Source organism: Crocuta crocuta, unplaced genomic scaffold, assembly GCF_008692635.1.
Source record: "Crocuta crocuta isolate KB4526 unplaced genomic scaffold, BGI_CrCroc_1.0 scaffold229, whole genome shotgun sequence".
In the NCBI taxonomy this organism is placed as follows: Eukaryota; Metazoa; Chordata; class Mammalia; order Carnivora; family Hyaenidae; genus Crocuta; species Crocuta crocuta.
The window spans coordinates 2,793,419-2,807,282 of NW_027536464.1; the positions used below are offsets into that span (position 1 = coordinate 2,793,419).

Here is a 13,864-nt window from a genome sequence, read left to right on the forward strand (position 1 = left end):
TGGACTAAAGAAGGATCAAGGTCATGAAGTAGGAGGATTGGCCTGGATGGAATGCAGACGCTGGCCCCTTTCCTTGGCATAATGCTGCCCGGAGTGAACGGTCACCTGTACCACTTCCGGGACACTGAGCTAAATGGCAAGAATGGCTGCAGGGCTCGGATGAGGGCGAGATCTCTCAGTTGGAATGATGAGAAGCTGGAGAAGGAGAGTGGCTTGGTGGGGGACAGAAGAGAGAAGAGACTCTCTGGAAGAGAAGGAACCTACTTGCCCGCTCATCAGCCTGGCGAGGTGACCGAGACCAGGCCTCCTGGAGGTTGGCAATTAACACCCTGCTCCGCTTGGTTCTTTCCCCGGAGTGTGCCTGCTGAGCGCGCGCCCAGACAGCAGAAGCAGGCTGTGGCTCTCTGGTCTTGAAGAACAGGACCTTTGGGTGACCCAGACAGCCGAGCCCCAGGCCACGTCTGACTTGCACCGACTACCCCCAGGGCACACAGAGTCCCCTCCCAGCTGCCATTTCTGGGCCTTCACCTCTTCAGCACAGCCCTGAGTGTTTCTCCAGAACTTCCTGTTTGCCTGCGGCCACATAGTCCCGCCTATCCTGGGGTCATCTGGTGCTGCCCAGGGCAGGAGGTGGGGGTCAGCCACGCTCTCCCTGCTGTTCCTCTGGGTTCTCTCCACCCCCCCCCCACCCCCCACGGGTCCTCTGGGACCATTCCCATCGCACCCTGAGGCCAGTGAGGCAGAGGCCCTGTATCTAAGTCAGCTCACAGGAAGGTCAAGGTGACCCAGAAGGGCTTATGGCCAAGATCCTTAAATTTTTTTTTTTTAGGTTTTGACTTTCCACAAAGGCCAAATAAGTGATGACTTCAGGACATGACGTTCCAGAAAAAAACTGGAGAGAGGAGCAAAGTCCCCCTTGGTTGAGGAGATACAGCAAAGGCACATAGAGGGTGAAATCTTGGAGTATCACGTGGTCGAAAGCCCCCTGGGCTGGGGACCTACGTGGGCCTGCCTGGTGGGTGCTGGCTTGCAGGAGATGTCAACAGAGACAGAATGAACGTTCCTGGAGGGCAGGGACTAAATCAACACCCGTGTTGGAAAATCTCCAGCATGCGGGCCTGGAAAATGTTCCTGCAGCAAAACAGAGTTTTCCTGGCGTCTGCTATTCCTTCCACAACGTGCCCGAGAAGGCAGAGACTGAAGTCACCAGGCAAGGGGGCTGGCTGCGCTGACTAGCCTGGGGCTCTTCACCGATGTTATAGATCGTTCGATGTTGCATTATTGAAATCTAATATTTCATTGGAACATTCTGTCCGGGGATAATCCTGTCTTGCAAAAATGATGTGCCCACATGTTGAAGCTGAAGGTTCAGGAGCCCCGATTCACTCGGTCTGGGGCTTCTCTACCAGTCACTCCCGAAGGGACTTCGGTCTGTGACCGCAAATAAGAGAAGACAGACAGGACAGTGAAGAAGTTTCCCACAAAGTCGTGTTAGCTACCTGACTCTTGACGCCCGGAGAGGCTGGCCCTCATGTTCTGTATCACCTGGGACCCCTTCCCTGCTGGCTTCTGGTTGAGTTTGGCCAATGGAAGCACCAGGAGGAGATTGGAAAGAAGGGTTGGGGTTTTCCCATCCCGCTCCTGCTCTGCTAAGTAGCTGCAGCCTTTCCCAAAGGTCTTTCCCAAGGGGTCCACCTGCTACCCCATGTTCCTTCTCCAGACACACAGTCTAGGGGGCTCCTGGGACACTGTTTTTTTCTTTTTCTCCTTCAGAGCTGCCATTGCTGGGCTCAGGGGTCCTGCCTCCACGTAAAGGCTCTTCTTTGAGCCCTCTGCAGGGTCTGTGGGATCCTGCCAGACACAGGCCGACCTCCCGGTTCCAACATGTTTCTTAAGGGAAGTAAATTATACACTGTCGGCATTATTCCTGTCCTCATTTCTTCCTGACACTAAATTCTCCCTATGGGAGAGGATCTTTCAGATCCCTATGGGAAACGCAGAGCAGCGGGCGGGTGCAAAGGGGTGGGCTGTGCAGGGAGGCATTTGAAGGCTTCTGGCTCACAGTTGCGGCAGTGAGTGGCCAGGCTGTGAACTGGGCAGGGGCAAAATGGGGGAAGCGGGGTGGGGGAGAGCACTGCCTACATTGCAGCCTCCAGCTGACTTCAAGGTCTGCCTGAGCTCTTTGCTACCAGACCAGCCTGGCTGGGCAGGTTTGGGTAGGAGGGGGTGTAACCGACTCCCTGCTGGATGGGGCTTTGTTCAACTCCTTCCTGAGCACATCATGACTATTGGTTTCTAGTAAACATCTGGCACCATCTTCCTCTGTGTCCTCAGAACCCAATAAATTCTTCTATTTATATCCAGAGTGGCAAAAGCTGACATGTTGCATGGATCTTGGGGTTTCTTTACACAGAGGCAGAGGAACTCCCGAGGGGCACAAGGGAATGCAAGCCAGCCCTTTCTGATTAGAAATGGCAGGGAATTGTGCAAACCCGAGGGTTCAGAGAAAACAGAGGCAAACAAAAGGAATATTGGAGGAACTAAAACCGTAGAAGAGAATACATTTATATTTTCTCTCTACAGAAGTGGAAACTGGAGGGAGGAGTTAGAGGTGTCTGCGTGCCTGGTGGTAAGATCCTGCTCTGGAGCAGTGTGCGTTAGGAAAAAGGAAAAATCTTTACTCTATGATCTAGACTTTTTCTGTTTCAACATTTGTTATTTTTTTATAGATGTAAAAAAATGGTGATCTTCTAAATCTGTGTCCACAAATTCCAAAACCCACGCAGTTTTTGCCAACATTAGGTACCGTTATACAGAACAGAGAAGAAAAACCCGGTAGGATGTCAGAATATTGTACAAGAGAAGAAAAATACAGCTTTTTATCGAGAGAAAAACAGTTGATTTATTTTGTAAACACATCATGCCGGATATATGACAGCTCATAAGAAGCTGACTTGGTTCAAAATGCTGATTAAGTTTCTACAAGCACTGTTTACACGTAAACGGTTTTATATGTAAACGGTTTGTAAACAAAAATGCTTTCTGACCACCTTCATTCTAACCACCTTCATACCTACTCGATGGTCTCACTGAAAATGCACAGAATTCCAAGAAGAAATGTCTCACTCCCCGCTGGTGGAGACTTCATGCCCAGCCTCCCAGCCTCATGCTCTTCCTTCCATCCTTTTCTGCTGGGTTGGTGAAGCCCCCTTCCAACAGGAGGCACTTAAAGGTCAAGGAAATATCCCCTTCGGAGTGGGATGGGTGGATACTGAGAAGAGGCATCGCATCCACGGCCAGAGATAGAAAAGGTCAAGGTAGAGTTGACGGTATGGCTAAGGACACGTAGACGCACCTGGCCAGGTTCGCTTATGACATCAGAGTCTCACCAGCTGGGTTGCCCAGGCAGCAGCCCTGCCAACATCAGGGGTATTGCCTGAACACCATAAGCTCTGCCCGGCGTGTCTCCCCCATCTTTAATAGTCACTGGTCCTGCCCATCAGGACCAGCTTTAGTTTAGCCCATGGTTTGGGGTCCTGATAAAACCAGCTTGTATCCTCTGGCTCATAACTGGCACCGATGACTGCAGCATTTCTTCCATTTCTCCTATCTCCTGTACCTTTCCATACAGAGGAGGGAGATAGTCTCCATGTGCTGCTAGCTCCTTCCCAAGACCTGAATACTGTGAGGGTGCCCAGCCAGTGCTGAGAGTCAAGGACAAACTACTCTGATGTTTTCCAAGTTATGTTTAATGGTTTCATACGTGCCAATTCTTTCCAAGTCTGCCCAAGCCCATTTTTCCAGCCAAAAGATCAAAAGGAAACATTTCCAGTTTTCAAAGTTTTATTGAGATGTGGAGGAGAAACAGCCAACATATACATTCCTCATTTTGTCACGATTGGCATTTTACGCACACGATAGGCTCTTCTCTGGCTGTTGTCTGCTCGTTGCTGCCTGGTGGGGTGTGAAGTCCGCCAGGACAGAGCCCGTGGGTGGCATCACAAGTGGGAGCGGTAATTGCGATTGGCTGTAGGGGAAGGACAGGTTTACAACAGGGACCCCAGTTAGCACACACACCCCCTCTTCCTCCTCTCCCTGCCTCAGTTCCTGGAACTGGGCTGGAAAGGCAGTTCTCAGGCTGAGATTCAGGGTCCAGGAAAAGCAAACTGCAAGAGAGGGGGCCCCCAGGGCAGGTCCCCCATGTTTGATTGCCCTCCTTCTCCTCCCTTACTCACCGTCATCTCCCCGTTTTCTACTCTTCAGGCTGCCCTTCCGGTATTTTCTTTTGCTGCCACCTCTCTTGACTCCCTTGTGAGGGGCTCGGTTTTTGCCCCTCCTCATGCCATGACTCTTTAATTTGCGGCTGGTCGACATTGTAATTTCTGCCAAAATGAGGGGCTTTGCAGGGCCTGGAGGCCAGGAGTCTGGGTATTTAAGGCCCTAGCCATTGTGACCCTGAAGGGGTGTGGCTTAACAGGTGGGTGGGGCTCCCCTGTGAGGTCCCTGGCCTTTGTTACACTTCGGTCATATGTGAGAAATAAGGTGGTCCCGCTAATGCAGCTCTAGACTGTCCTCAATATCGAGGCCTTTTTTATATTAAATAAGGTTTCCCAGACAGGTTTTACTGAGCAACTGAATTTCAGCTCTGTGCCAGGCATCTGGGGAGTACAAGAGACCATTAAAATAGGTATCTTCTGGGGGCGATGGGGTGACTCAGTCTGTTAAGTTCCTACTCTTGATTTTGGCTCAGGTCATGATCTGACCATTTGTGAGATTAAGCTGCGTGTTGGGCTCTGCACTGACAGCCTGCTTGGGATTCTCTCTCCCTTTTTCTCTGCTCCTCTTGCTCTATTTCCCTTTCTCAAAGAGCAAATAAATAAACTTAAAAAAATTCCTGCCTGTAGGAATTTAATGGCTGTTGAGTGTATGTACCTGCGTGTGTGTTTAAGTCTCTCACAGCGTTGGAACATCACAAATGTATTTCTGTGAGGATGTGACTCTAGGAAACCCAATTTAATATGAGCAAAATGTATATACTTTCTGTTCATCTAACTATCACATTATTGGATGAGTAATTTTGTAGGACTGTCCTGGGCCTTGTAGGATGTTTGGCAGTATCCCTGGCCTCTACCCAAAGATGCCAGTAGCTGTGACAACCAAAAATGTTTCCAAACATTGCCTTGGGGGGAGGGGAACAATCACCCTCTGTTGAGAACCATTGGCTTAGCCATTTAAAAAAATCCAGTCATCAAATAATTTTTGATCAGACAGTATGTAAAATAGTTATGGGTAAAACCAAGCAGACTCTGTTTTCATGGCGGTTTTCCACCTCATCAGGGAGAAAGCCATCAGAAATCTGCACAAATCAGTAAATAATTACTTCCCAACATGGTGCAGGATAATTACATCTGACATGGTGAAGGATGAGGTTGCAGAGAGAGGCAGAGACCAGACTAGGCTCAAGTGCATTGGGAAGCCATGGAAAAATGTTTAAGAGGTAAGGTGAGATTAGAGGCTGCTGAGTAGAGGGTGGATTGTTGGGGAAGCAGAGTGAATAGAGAGGCTAGTGCCAATAGTAATGGTTCAGGAGAGAGAAATATTTGATCCTCAGGCCTGGGCCAGAAAGGGTGTTGATTCGGATGTAGAGATGTGGACAGGAGATAGACTTGGTGATGGATGGATTGGCTTTGGTTGGTGAGAGCGGAGGGTGTGGCAAGTGTGGCTTTCGTTTCTGTGTAATACAGCCTTCTGGATGCTGGTACCACTTACTGGGATAAAGGCCAGGCATGGGGGCAGTGATCATCATGCATTTTGGTCTAAAATATTTTCGGGTTTGAGGTGCCTTTGAGATTTCCAAATAGAGATACTGCCTGATTGCTGAGTACCTGGGCGTGGAGCTCCAAGTAGAGATGTGACCTGGGGATGTCTACCATCCCCAGCTTCCCCCGTAACGGATTCAACATCCAACCTGTTCTTCTTTGTCCTTCAGTCCTGATAACAGTCCTCTGGAAACATTTCAATAGAACTTGATCATTATTTCCTCTCTTTGTCTTTCTTTCTCTCCCCTGCCCTCATCCCATTCAAGAACCAAACACCTTTCATGCATCAGATTCTTAGCAAAAGTTGGTTGAACAGAAAAGAGAACTAGTTCAAGTTCTACACTCTGTATTTCTGATGTTTATAGAGACAAAATGACAAGACATGTTTTGAAACCCAGAGTCCTTAAAAAGCCATTATAAGTGACAGTCTCCATTATCCTGTTTCCAGGTGGGTTCTGTTGTAAACTTTGATTTGTTCAAAGAGGGAGGAGCTTGAGGAAACAAGACTCAGCCTTGCCTTTTTGTATCTCGGGACTTTGTTATATACCTCAGCCTAGTTCCTTTTACAAGCAAGCTCCCTGAAAGCAGTTTCAAAATTGTGTTTGTTGCCGTCTGCTCCCAAGGCCTTGAACAATCCTGCCACAGAACAGGAGCCTGATAAGCATTTGTGGAGTATTTGTTGAATAAATAAAAAGTCCTTCTATTTTCCCAATTATCTGATTCCTCCCCATTTTGTCCTATCTCCCCAGGGAAGGCTTCCCTGGCTTTTCAAATTCTCATTGTTCTTTGTAATTTGTCCAAATCTCATGGTCCTTTAATACTGTTCTCAAAGTCAACCAAACCTAAGTGTATGACCCCCTGGTCTGCTGCTCACCTTGCTCTTGCTCTGTGGTGTGTGGGAGTCTGATCTCAAGAGGAGCAGTGTGTCTCAGTTCTGGTCCTGACTATGCCATAAATATCACTTCTCTGGACTTCAGCTCCTTTATTTTCGTAAAGAAGCTGGTTGGGTTAGGTGATCCCTGATGCTATCTGACTTTTACAGTAGGATCCTTGAGGTTAGGGGCTGTGTTATTCTTTATGTCTACTGCATTTCTCATGGGCACTGACACGGTCCACAGTAGGTGGTCAGTAAACATTTATTCATTCTCTCTACTTGGGGATCATGAAAATAGGCAGTAAGACACAGTGTGACTCTGAATTCCACGTAGGAGCATTTCTAGACAGGAAAGGGTGAAAAAAACATTATTTCTGTCATAGACCCTGTTGCCCCTGAGGCTGCTTGCTGGCTCAAACATTTGCAGGGGAACTGGCCTCCTGAGTTGGAAAGACATTTTCTGGATGGTCCTCAAGACTGGATAGTATTTCTTTCCCTGCCTCCCCCAACCCCTGAGTCCATCCCATCCCCAAAGACCCACTCTGCCAAGGGGAAGCTGAGATCACAGGGAATAAGGCAGACAGGCTCGGGAACTGATGAAGAAACCAACAGAGTCCCCTTTGCATAGGGTTAAGGAGAAGTTCCGGTTTCAGAAACTCATGCTGAGAAACTCCAGAAGCAGAAAGCCCAGTGTAGGGGGAGGTGTTCACAGGCCTGTCCCTGGTGGGGCTGGGGGTGTTTGGATTGGTTTTTGGGTCAGACCTCCTGGAGTGAGGATAGAGCACAGTTGAGCATTGGGCATTGCTGCCTGTCTCTGTTTCTCTTTCCATTTCTGCCCCAGTGTTGCTTGAGCCAAGGGCCATTTAGATAGAACACAATGAGTTCACTCCTGACCCTTGGTGGACCTGGAGCCAACCTTTTTTTTTTTTTGAGAACTGTTTGTTAATCCAGCCTGCTGAGTGTCTCCTTATCTCTAATTTTGCTTTTTCTTTTTACCTTCTGCTGCTTCTTTTTCTTCTGATGAAGAAACTGAGACACGGAGTAGTTACATGAGTTCCTTCAAATAACCCAGAGATGCCCAATAAAACCATTTCCTCCATACTTTGTCTTCCTTGGTGGGTCTTAGTTTTGTTTCTCTTCAGAAAAGGGAATGGATATTTTCTGATTGCTAAGGGGACATGGAGAGAGAACTGAATTCCTTGTCTTTTTTAGAAGAGGAGCTATTTGCTAAGGGGACATGGAGAGAGAACTGAATTCCTTGTCTTTTTAGAAGAGGAGCTATCAGCTCCCTCTCTCTTGGGGCTGAGTGTTATCTTGCATGAAGACAGGTGGATAAACAGAATAGAGTCTCTATCTCCTAGACGGATGGCCAAAGTGGTGCTAGCACTCCCAATGGCCCCTCTCTTAGGTTAGGAAGGAGCATGCTTTGAGCATCACTGTTTCAGAAGTCAGATCTCTAGTGGGGTCCCATCTCACCTCTCCAATTCAAATTCACTTCATTAATTTTCCTTGCTAGTCCAATAGATGCCTTCCCAGGGCAGGATCTTCCCAGCAGGCCAGCAATTGGGGTTTATTAAGAAGAAAAAATGAAAAGTTGCTGACAGTTCTTACACATGTTGATGACTCAGTCTGAATCCTTCTCTAAAACCTAAGTCTCTCCAGATGTTGACCTCAGCAGGGAAGTGGGGACCTTCTACCCTGTTCACATTCATGCCCTATCTTCTTTGCTCTTGCTGCTGCTGCTGTTTGGGCAGGCAAAGGGGGCTTGGGCAGGCCATGGGATGGGAAATCTTCTGAGAGCAGGGTGTCACCAGGGGCAGAGGTCTCTGAGCTCAGGACTCCTCTGATGTCTCCAGTAGGGAATAAAGAGAAACCAGGGCCCAAGACCAAGGAAGGAGGGAACGCAACTCCATTCGCCTCTTTCCATCCAGTTCTGGGAAACAAGGGAGCATCTTGGTTTGGATGATGTCTGGGTTCTGCCTGAAGATTTGTTGGGATTCTTTCCCATTTATTCTCCAGGCTCCTTTCCCATCTTTCTTGACTGCTTTCCAAACTGTTTTTCCATAAACAATTTCTGTTTTCCAGGAAGAGAGAGATTGGGCTGCTAAAAGGCAGGAGACATATCACAAGAGCAGTGGCCCTGGGTGGTTCCTCAGGAATCACCTGGACCCCCTCATTTTAGAAACCAAGAGGCTTGTCCAAGGGCTGTATCCTGGTAGTGCAAGAGCCATGGCTGAACCCAAGATTGCTGATTTCCAGGCTAAAGACTGGTTTTCCAGGCCACTGCTCCACACTGCCTTCCCTGCTTGACTTAAAAGTAGGCTGATGGAGGTTGGGGGGGAGGGGAAGGGGGGTGATGGGCATGGAGGAGTGCACTTGTGGTGATGAGCACTGGGTGTTATATGGAAACCAACTTGATAATAAACTATTAAAAATAAAGTAGATCTGGTCTACACTCTCCACTGTATTTGCCTTTTCTCTCTTACATGTGCTCTTAGGACCTCAGTGAAGGAATCTAATACTGAAGGAAGGTGGAGAACTTGGGGGAAATAATTCTTAGAAGCACGATGTGAGTTTGGAGGTCTTCTGCACAAATTTAAAATTCTCATTTGGAGAGAATTCAGTTTTATTTTTGTTGTTGTTTTCAGACTTAATGAAAAGTTATTTGAGTATGTCAATTCCCTTTGTAATTATTAACAATAAGGCCATGTGGTGTATAATAGCACACAAAGTAAATCCGAATTTGATGCTTCAGAAGCTTCCAAATAAAGTTTCACATTAATTACTCCCCTGAACGCACTGACTATAGCCCTACTTATAACATAGTGAAGAGGAAGCTGTCCCTTGCTAGAACTCACTGGGATATAGTTCCCTGCAGCCATAAGACAAAAACAAGGCTGTGTCCTTTGAATAGAAAGAGGGTGTTATCGTATGAAAATATCACACATATTCAATCATTTGGCCTCATGTGGTCTTTAGGAACAAATGTGTTTTATCCATCTACCAACGGGAGTAAGGAGCTTTGAGTTGGTAAGGTTGCTAGAGAACAGTTTCATAATAAATAAGTCAGGAGATGAAGGGTAAGTTGGCCAAAGTCACAAATTATAGGCAAACTTAGATCTCAAGCCCAGATCTCCCCATCTCCAGTCCAGGCTTCTTGCCACTCTGCCATGAAGCACCACTGTTGAGATTTCTGGCCTCTTTTTATTTTTTTCCTATGCCCTTTCTCTGCTTTTCTCTTCACCCTTCATGTTCTGAGAGTCACATTCCAGGAGCCTTTTCCCTGTTGAACTCATCCTTCCTGCCAAATACCATCATGTCGCTGAGTTTGAGGACACCTGCCCTGTGAAAGGGAGAAGAGTTGCCACCAAAAGGGGCCAAGGACCAGAGTGAAAGACTGTTGCCACCCTCAGGGGTCAGTGCCTTTATAATTGATTGTGAGGCATTGTGACCAACATGCTGGTAGGCAGGGTCCATTGGTCAGAGGAGACTCCCCATATATCTGAAGTAATTTTAGCATAAACGCCTATTATAACTCCACTGACCAAGGTGAGGTGAAGAGAGAACATTGCAATCCAATTATATCTCTTCGGCCTGCTGTGATGAAACCCCACTTCCTACCCTCAGTGGTGAGCAATGTGGGTGAAGAAGAAGAGATAGGCTGGAGGAACCATCTTACTGTCAGGAAGTCTTGCTTGACAGTCTTGTTGCCTATTTGGCCCCCACATTGCTCTTTTGAGCAGAATTCTCACATTTTGAAAAGTGGGTTCAGCTCTATTTACACTAAAGAAGGGGAACAAAGTAATTCCTTCACAAATCCTGGAATTCTGTAGTCAAAAGCACAGAGGTTTGGTGCACTTTGCCCTTCACACTCTCTATGCTGGGACAGTGGTGATGACTCCTAGTGAAATCTTCAAAACAAAGCCTTTTTTTTTTTTTTTTTTTTTTGCNTGTTGTAGTGATCATATTTTATTGATCAAGAGAGTCTCAATGCTGGGCAGCCTCATTTTTGTTCTGGGAGAAAATGTGGAAGATAATACTGCAGAGATGTTCTGGAGTTCTGGTAAGGACTATGTCACCCTGCAGAAATGTTTGTATCCTCTACAGAGCACTGTTCTGCAATAGTGCTGGGCAGTTTCTTCATGCTGTAGGGAAACAAAGACAAAATTGAGGTGATAAAGTTCCCCAGTTAGGGTAGGAGAGTCTCAGAAGGTTCTTCAGGTGGGCACACAAAGCCAACTTAACATTTTCCTTATGGTTTTATTACCCTTTTAGCTATGATCTGGCCTGGCTTACCTGAAACTTCCTGTGATGCTGGTGCTGGGCAAGTCATGTCTCCCCAGAACAAGCTACATTATTTGTGGGGCCCAGTGCAAGATGATTATACTGGCCTCTGGTTAAAAACTACTTTTAGGATGATGATAGCAGAGCATAACCAAGTCTCATGTCCCCTGAGTACAGGGCCATTTGTAGGTCTCTGAACTTCTCACCTGAGGCACTTCTAATGGTAAACATTCAGATAACTACCCTGAGAGATCTCTATCTAATTCATCTTTATAGTCCAGGAGAGTTGGTCAATGTCTGATTCATAATGCGGGCTTGATGAATACTTACAAATGGCTTGCTTCTCACTGAGGCCGTGCCATGTGCCTGAGAACGAATGAAGCCTCTTCAGTAATGCCTCTGTCACCACCTCCTTCCTCCCCTCCCCTTACACATCCCCCAACTGCTCCCCATATTCCTCCCACACTCTTTCAGGACCACACACTGAAGAACCGGCCAGTTGCTGTCTTCATCCTTCCCCATGCTGTCCTCGGTGGTACTTTTTTCTATGCTCCTGAAGAAAGTCCGTGGAGTCCTCTGGGGATGGGCAGAAGTCCTGTATCCTAGGGTGTCTACATTCGGTCATGGTAGATGTTAGAATCCCAATATGGGTTTTCTGGCTATTTACCTGAAAATGGTTTTCTGAGCCTTGAGATGGGGCAAGGAGGGGCATCTAAAGAAACCAGGTCACTGTGGACTTATGGTTGCCCACTCTGGTATGTCACAAAGTCCATATGAGGTCAGCGACCCAATCTACAGGAGAAGGGCTGAGCAGTGGGACCTGGGATGATTTCCTTCAACATTTAGTCAGACTGATTTTCTGGGGCCAAGCCTCTCGATCTACTAAACTTGGACAGATTATTTTATTCTTCCTGGCTTCAAAAATCTTCTTTTAGTTAAAGCCAGAAGGATATGGAACTAATGGCAATCCTATTATTTTATTAATGAGGAAACTAAATGCCCAGTTGGAAATTACTTCCTTTTAGGCTTCAGGAAATTGCTGAAGGACACATAAATACTAAATAGCAGAGGTGGGAATTAAATCTTCATCTACTTAATTTTAGTGATTCAGCAGTGTCTTCTCAGATATTTGCTGCTCTGGTAGAGAGGGACAGGGCGGTTAATCACCAAGGGGATGGCATGCAGTTAATGCCTACCATGAAGGGAGACATGGACAAAAGACTTGAATATGAAAACCTAGAGGACACTGACCCAAGTCAGTGATGGGGATACAGAAGAAGGGGTGGATTATAAAACACTGAGATGAGGGAGGAAGTGAAAAGAATGAGCTTTAAAGGGAAGGATTGATCCCTAGACTTCCGGCCTGAGTGAATAACCACCAATAGGTACTGCAGCAACAACTACATTTGGAGAGAAAGTGTTGGTTTAGATTTGCACAGATTGAGATTTCTACTGGACAGATATAATGTCTACTTAAGTGCTCAGTGGAAAAATGAGATATGAGTAACTAGCTCAGGAGAGCAATAGGGCAGGTAATGTAGATTTGAGCATCAGCAAAGTAGTTATGTGTAGCTGAATTTACAGGAGCAGATGAGATGATCTAGGGACAAAATTATAGGAATTATCTTCAACCTTTGGGAGTTTCAGGGAAGACAGCTGAGGAAAGAGACTGAGCAGAGTAAAATATAAGAATGAAGTTGCAGAGTAACAGTATGGAGTTCAAACCTGGAAGTGCCGGACTTGGAGAGGTCATACCACTCACTGGGGACCTACTGAGTACCAGGAGCTGTGCAGAGCAATTGAAGAGCCTCATTTCATTTTTCACTGCTTACTTTATTTGACCCTATAGAACATTTGGAAAGTAGATTCTTGCAGAGAGAGAGTGGGGGTGCGGTCAGGAGTGCAATGGGTAGAGGAGAGACAGGAGGTGAGGTAGTGGAGAGTTAAGGTTGTTTTTGAGCAGAGGGTGAGCCTCTCTCTAGCAACCACTCTCTCCTTTGCTTCACAGCCAAAGTTCTTAAAAGAGGAGGCTTTGTTCAACCATTATTGCTCTGATATAGAAAATGGCAGGCCTTCTCCTTATTCTTCCAAACTCACTTTACCCATGTGTCCTTCACTCCTACCTGACCTCAACCCCCTCATTTAGGGATAGATAAATCCAGTTTGGGATGGCCATCTGGTCTTGACTAGTCTTTGTTATTTTACCTTTGTGCCTTCTTTCAGGCACCTTATACTCTTGAGAGGACAGTGCCAAGATAAGAGTGTATGCTTGGAACAATGCCAGGAATATGGTAAGTACTCTAGAGATATTAACCTATTTATTTAATTTTTACATCAACCCTGTGTGGGGGGTATTATTATTGCTGCATTCCAGGATCAGGGTGGTTAGGCAACTTGTCCACAATCCTGCAGCTAGTAAATGGAGGAGCTGTGTTGTTCTTGTCTAAGAAATTAGAATAATTTCTCATGTAAGACAGTTTCATACACATTTTACATTTTTTTGAGAAAAATATGGAGCACAAAGATAGGCACTCAAAGAGATTTTCAATAAATCCTTGCCAATTGAGAGGTGGATCACAATTATTTATTGAAACAAAGTTTTTTTTAAGTTTATTTATTTATTTTGAGAGAAAAAGAGAGTATGAGTGGGGAAGGGACAGAGGGAAAGGGAGAGAGAGAATCCCAAGCAGGCTGTGTATAGTCAGCACAGAGCCTGAGGCGGGGCTCAATCTCAGGACCCCCAAGATCATGTCCTGAGCTGGAACCAAGAGTCAGACATTCAATTGACAGAGCCAGCAGGTGCCCCATTGAAACAAAGTTCCTAAGTGAGGATATCTTGTTCACAAAGTGAGGATCTTCTCAGGCATTTGGTGTGTGTGAAGAAGGA

At 46.4% G+C, this 13,864-nt stretch overlaps 1 protein-coding gene and 1 long non-coding RNA gene across 2 annotated transcripts; both read right to left on the reverse strand.

Annotated features, from left to right (window-relative positions):
• Window positions 1-3,825: 3,825 nt before the first annotated feature.
• TNP1 (transition protein 1) lies at window positions 3,826-4,414 on the reverse strand. Its single transcript, XM_077748648.1, has 2 exons — window positions 4,236-4,414; window positions 3,826-4,027 (listed from the first exon to the last, which is right to left on the reverse strand). The coding sequence occupies exons 1-2, from the start codon at window positions 4,372-4,374 to the stop codon at window positions 3,999-4,001; spliced, it is 168 nt and encodes a 55-aa protein (XP_077604774.1). The 5' UTR covers window positions 4,375-4,414; the 3' UTR covers window positions 3,826-3,998.
• A 6,237-nt stretch (window positions 4,415-10,651) lies between these two features.
• LOC144218723 (uncharacterized) lies at window positions 10,652-11,718 on the reverse strand. Its single transcript, XR_013331242.1, has 3 exons — window positions 11,462-11,718; window positions 11,308-11,343; window positions 10,652-10,838 (listed from the first exon to the last, which is right to left on the reverse strand). It is a non-coding gene; the product is annotated as an uncharacterized LOC144218723 (long non-coding RNA).
• Between the last annotated feature and the right edge of the window lie 2,146 nt (window positions 11,719-13,864).

What these genes read in the sequence shown, in the direction of transcription:
- TNP1 (XM_077748648.1), bottom strand. Translation starts at nt 4,374, where the DNA reads ATGTCGACCAGCCGCAAATTAAAGAGTCATGGCATGAGGAGGGGCAAA. An exon ending in TAGAAAACGGGGAGATGACG is followed by an intron (nt 4,028 to 4,235) that starts GTGAGTAAGGGA and finishes CTTCCCCTACAG; the next exon opens with CCAATCGCAATTACCGCTCC.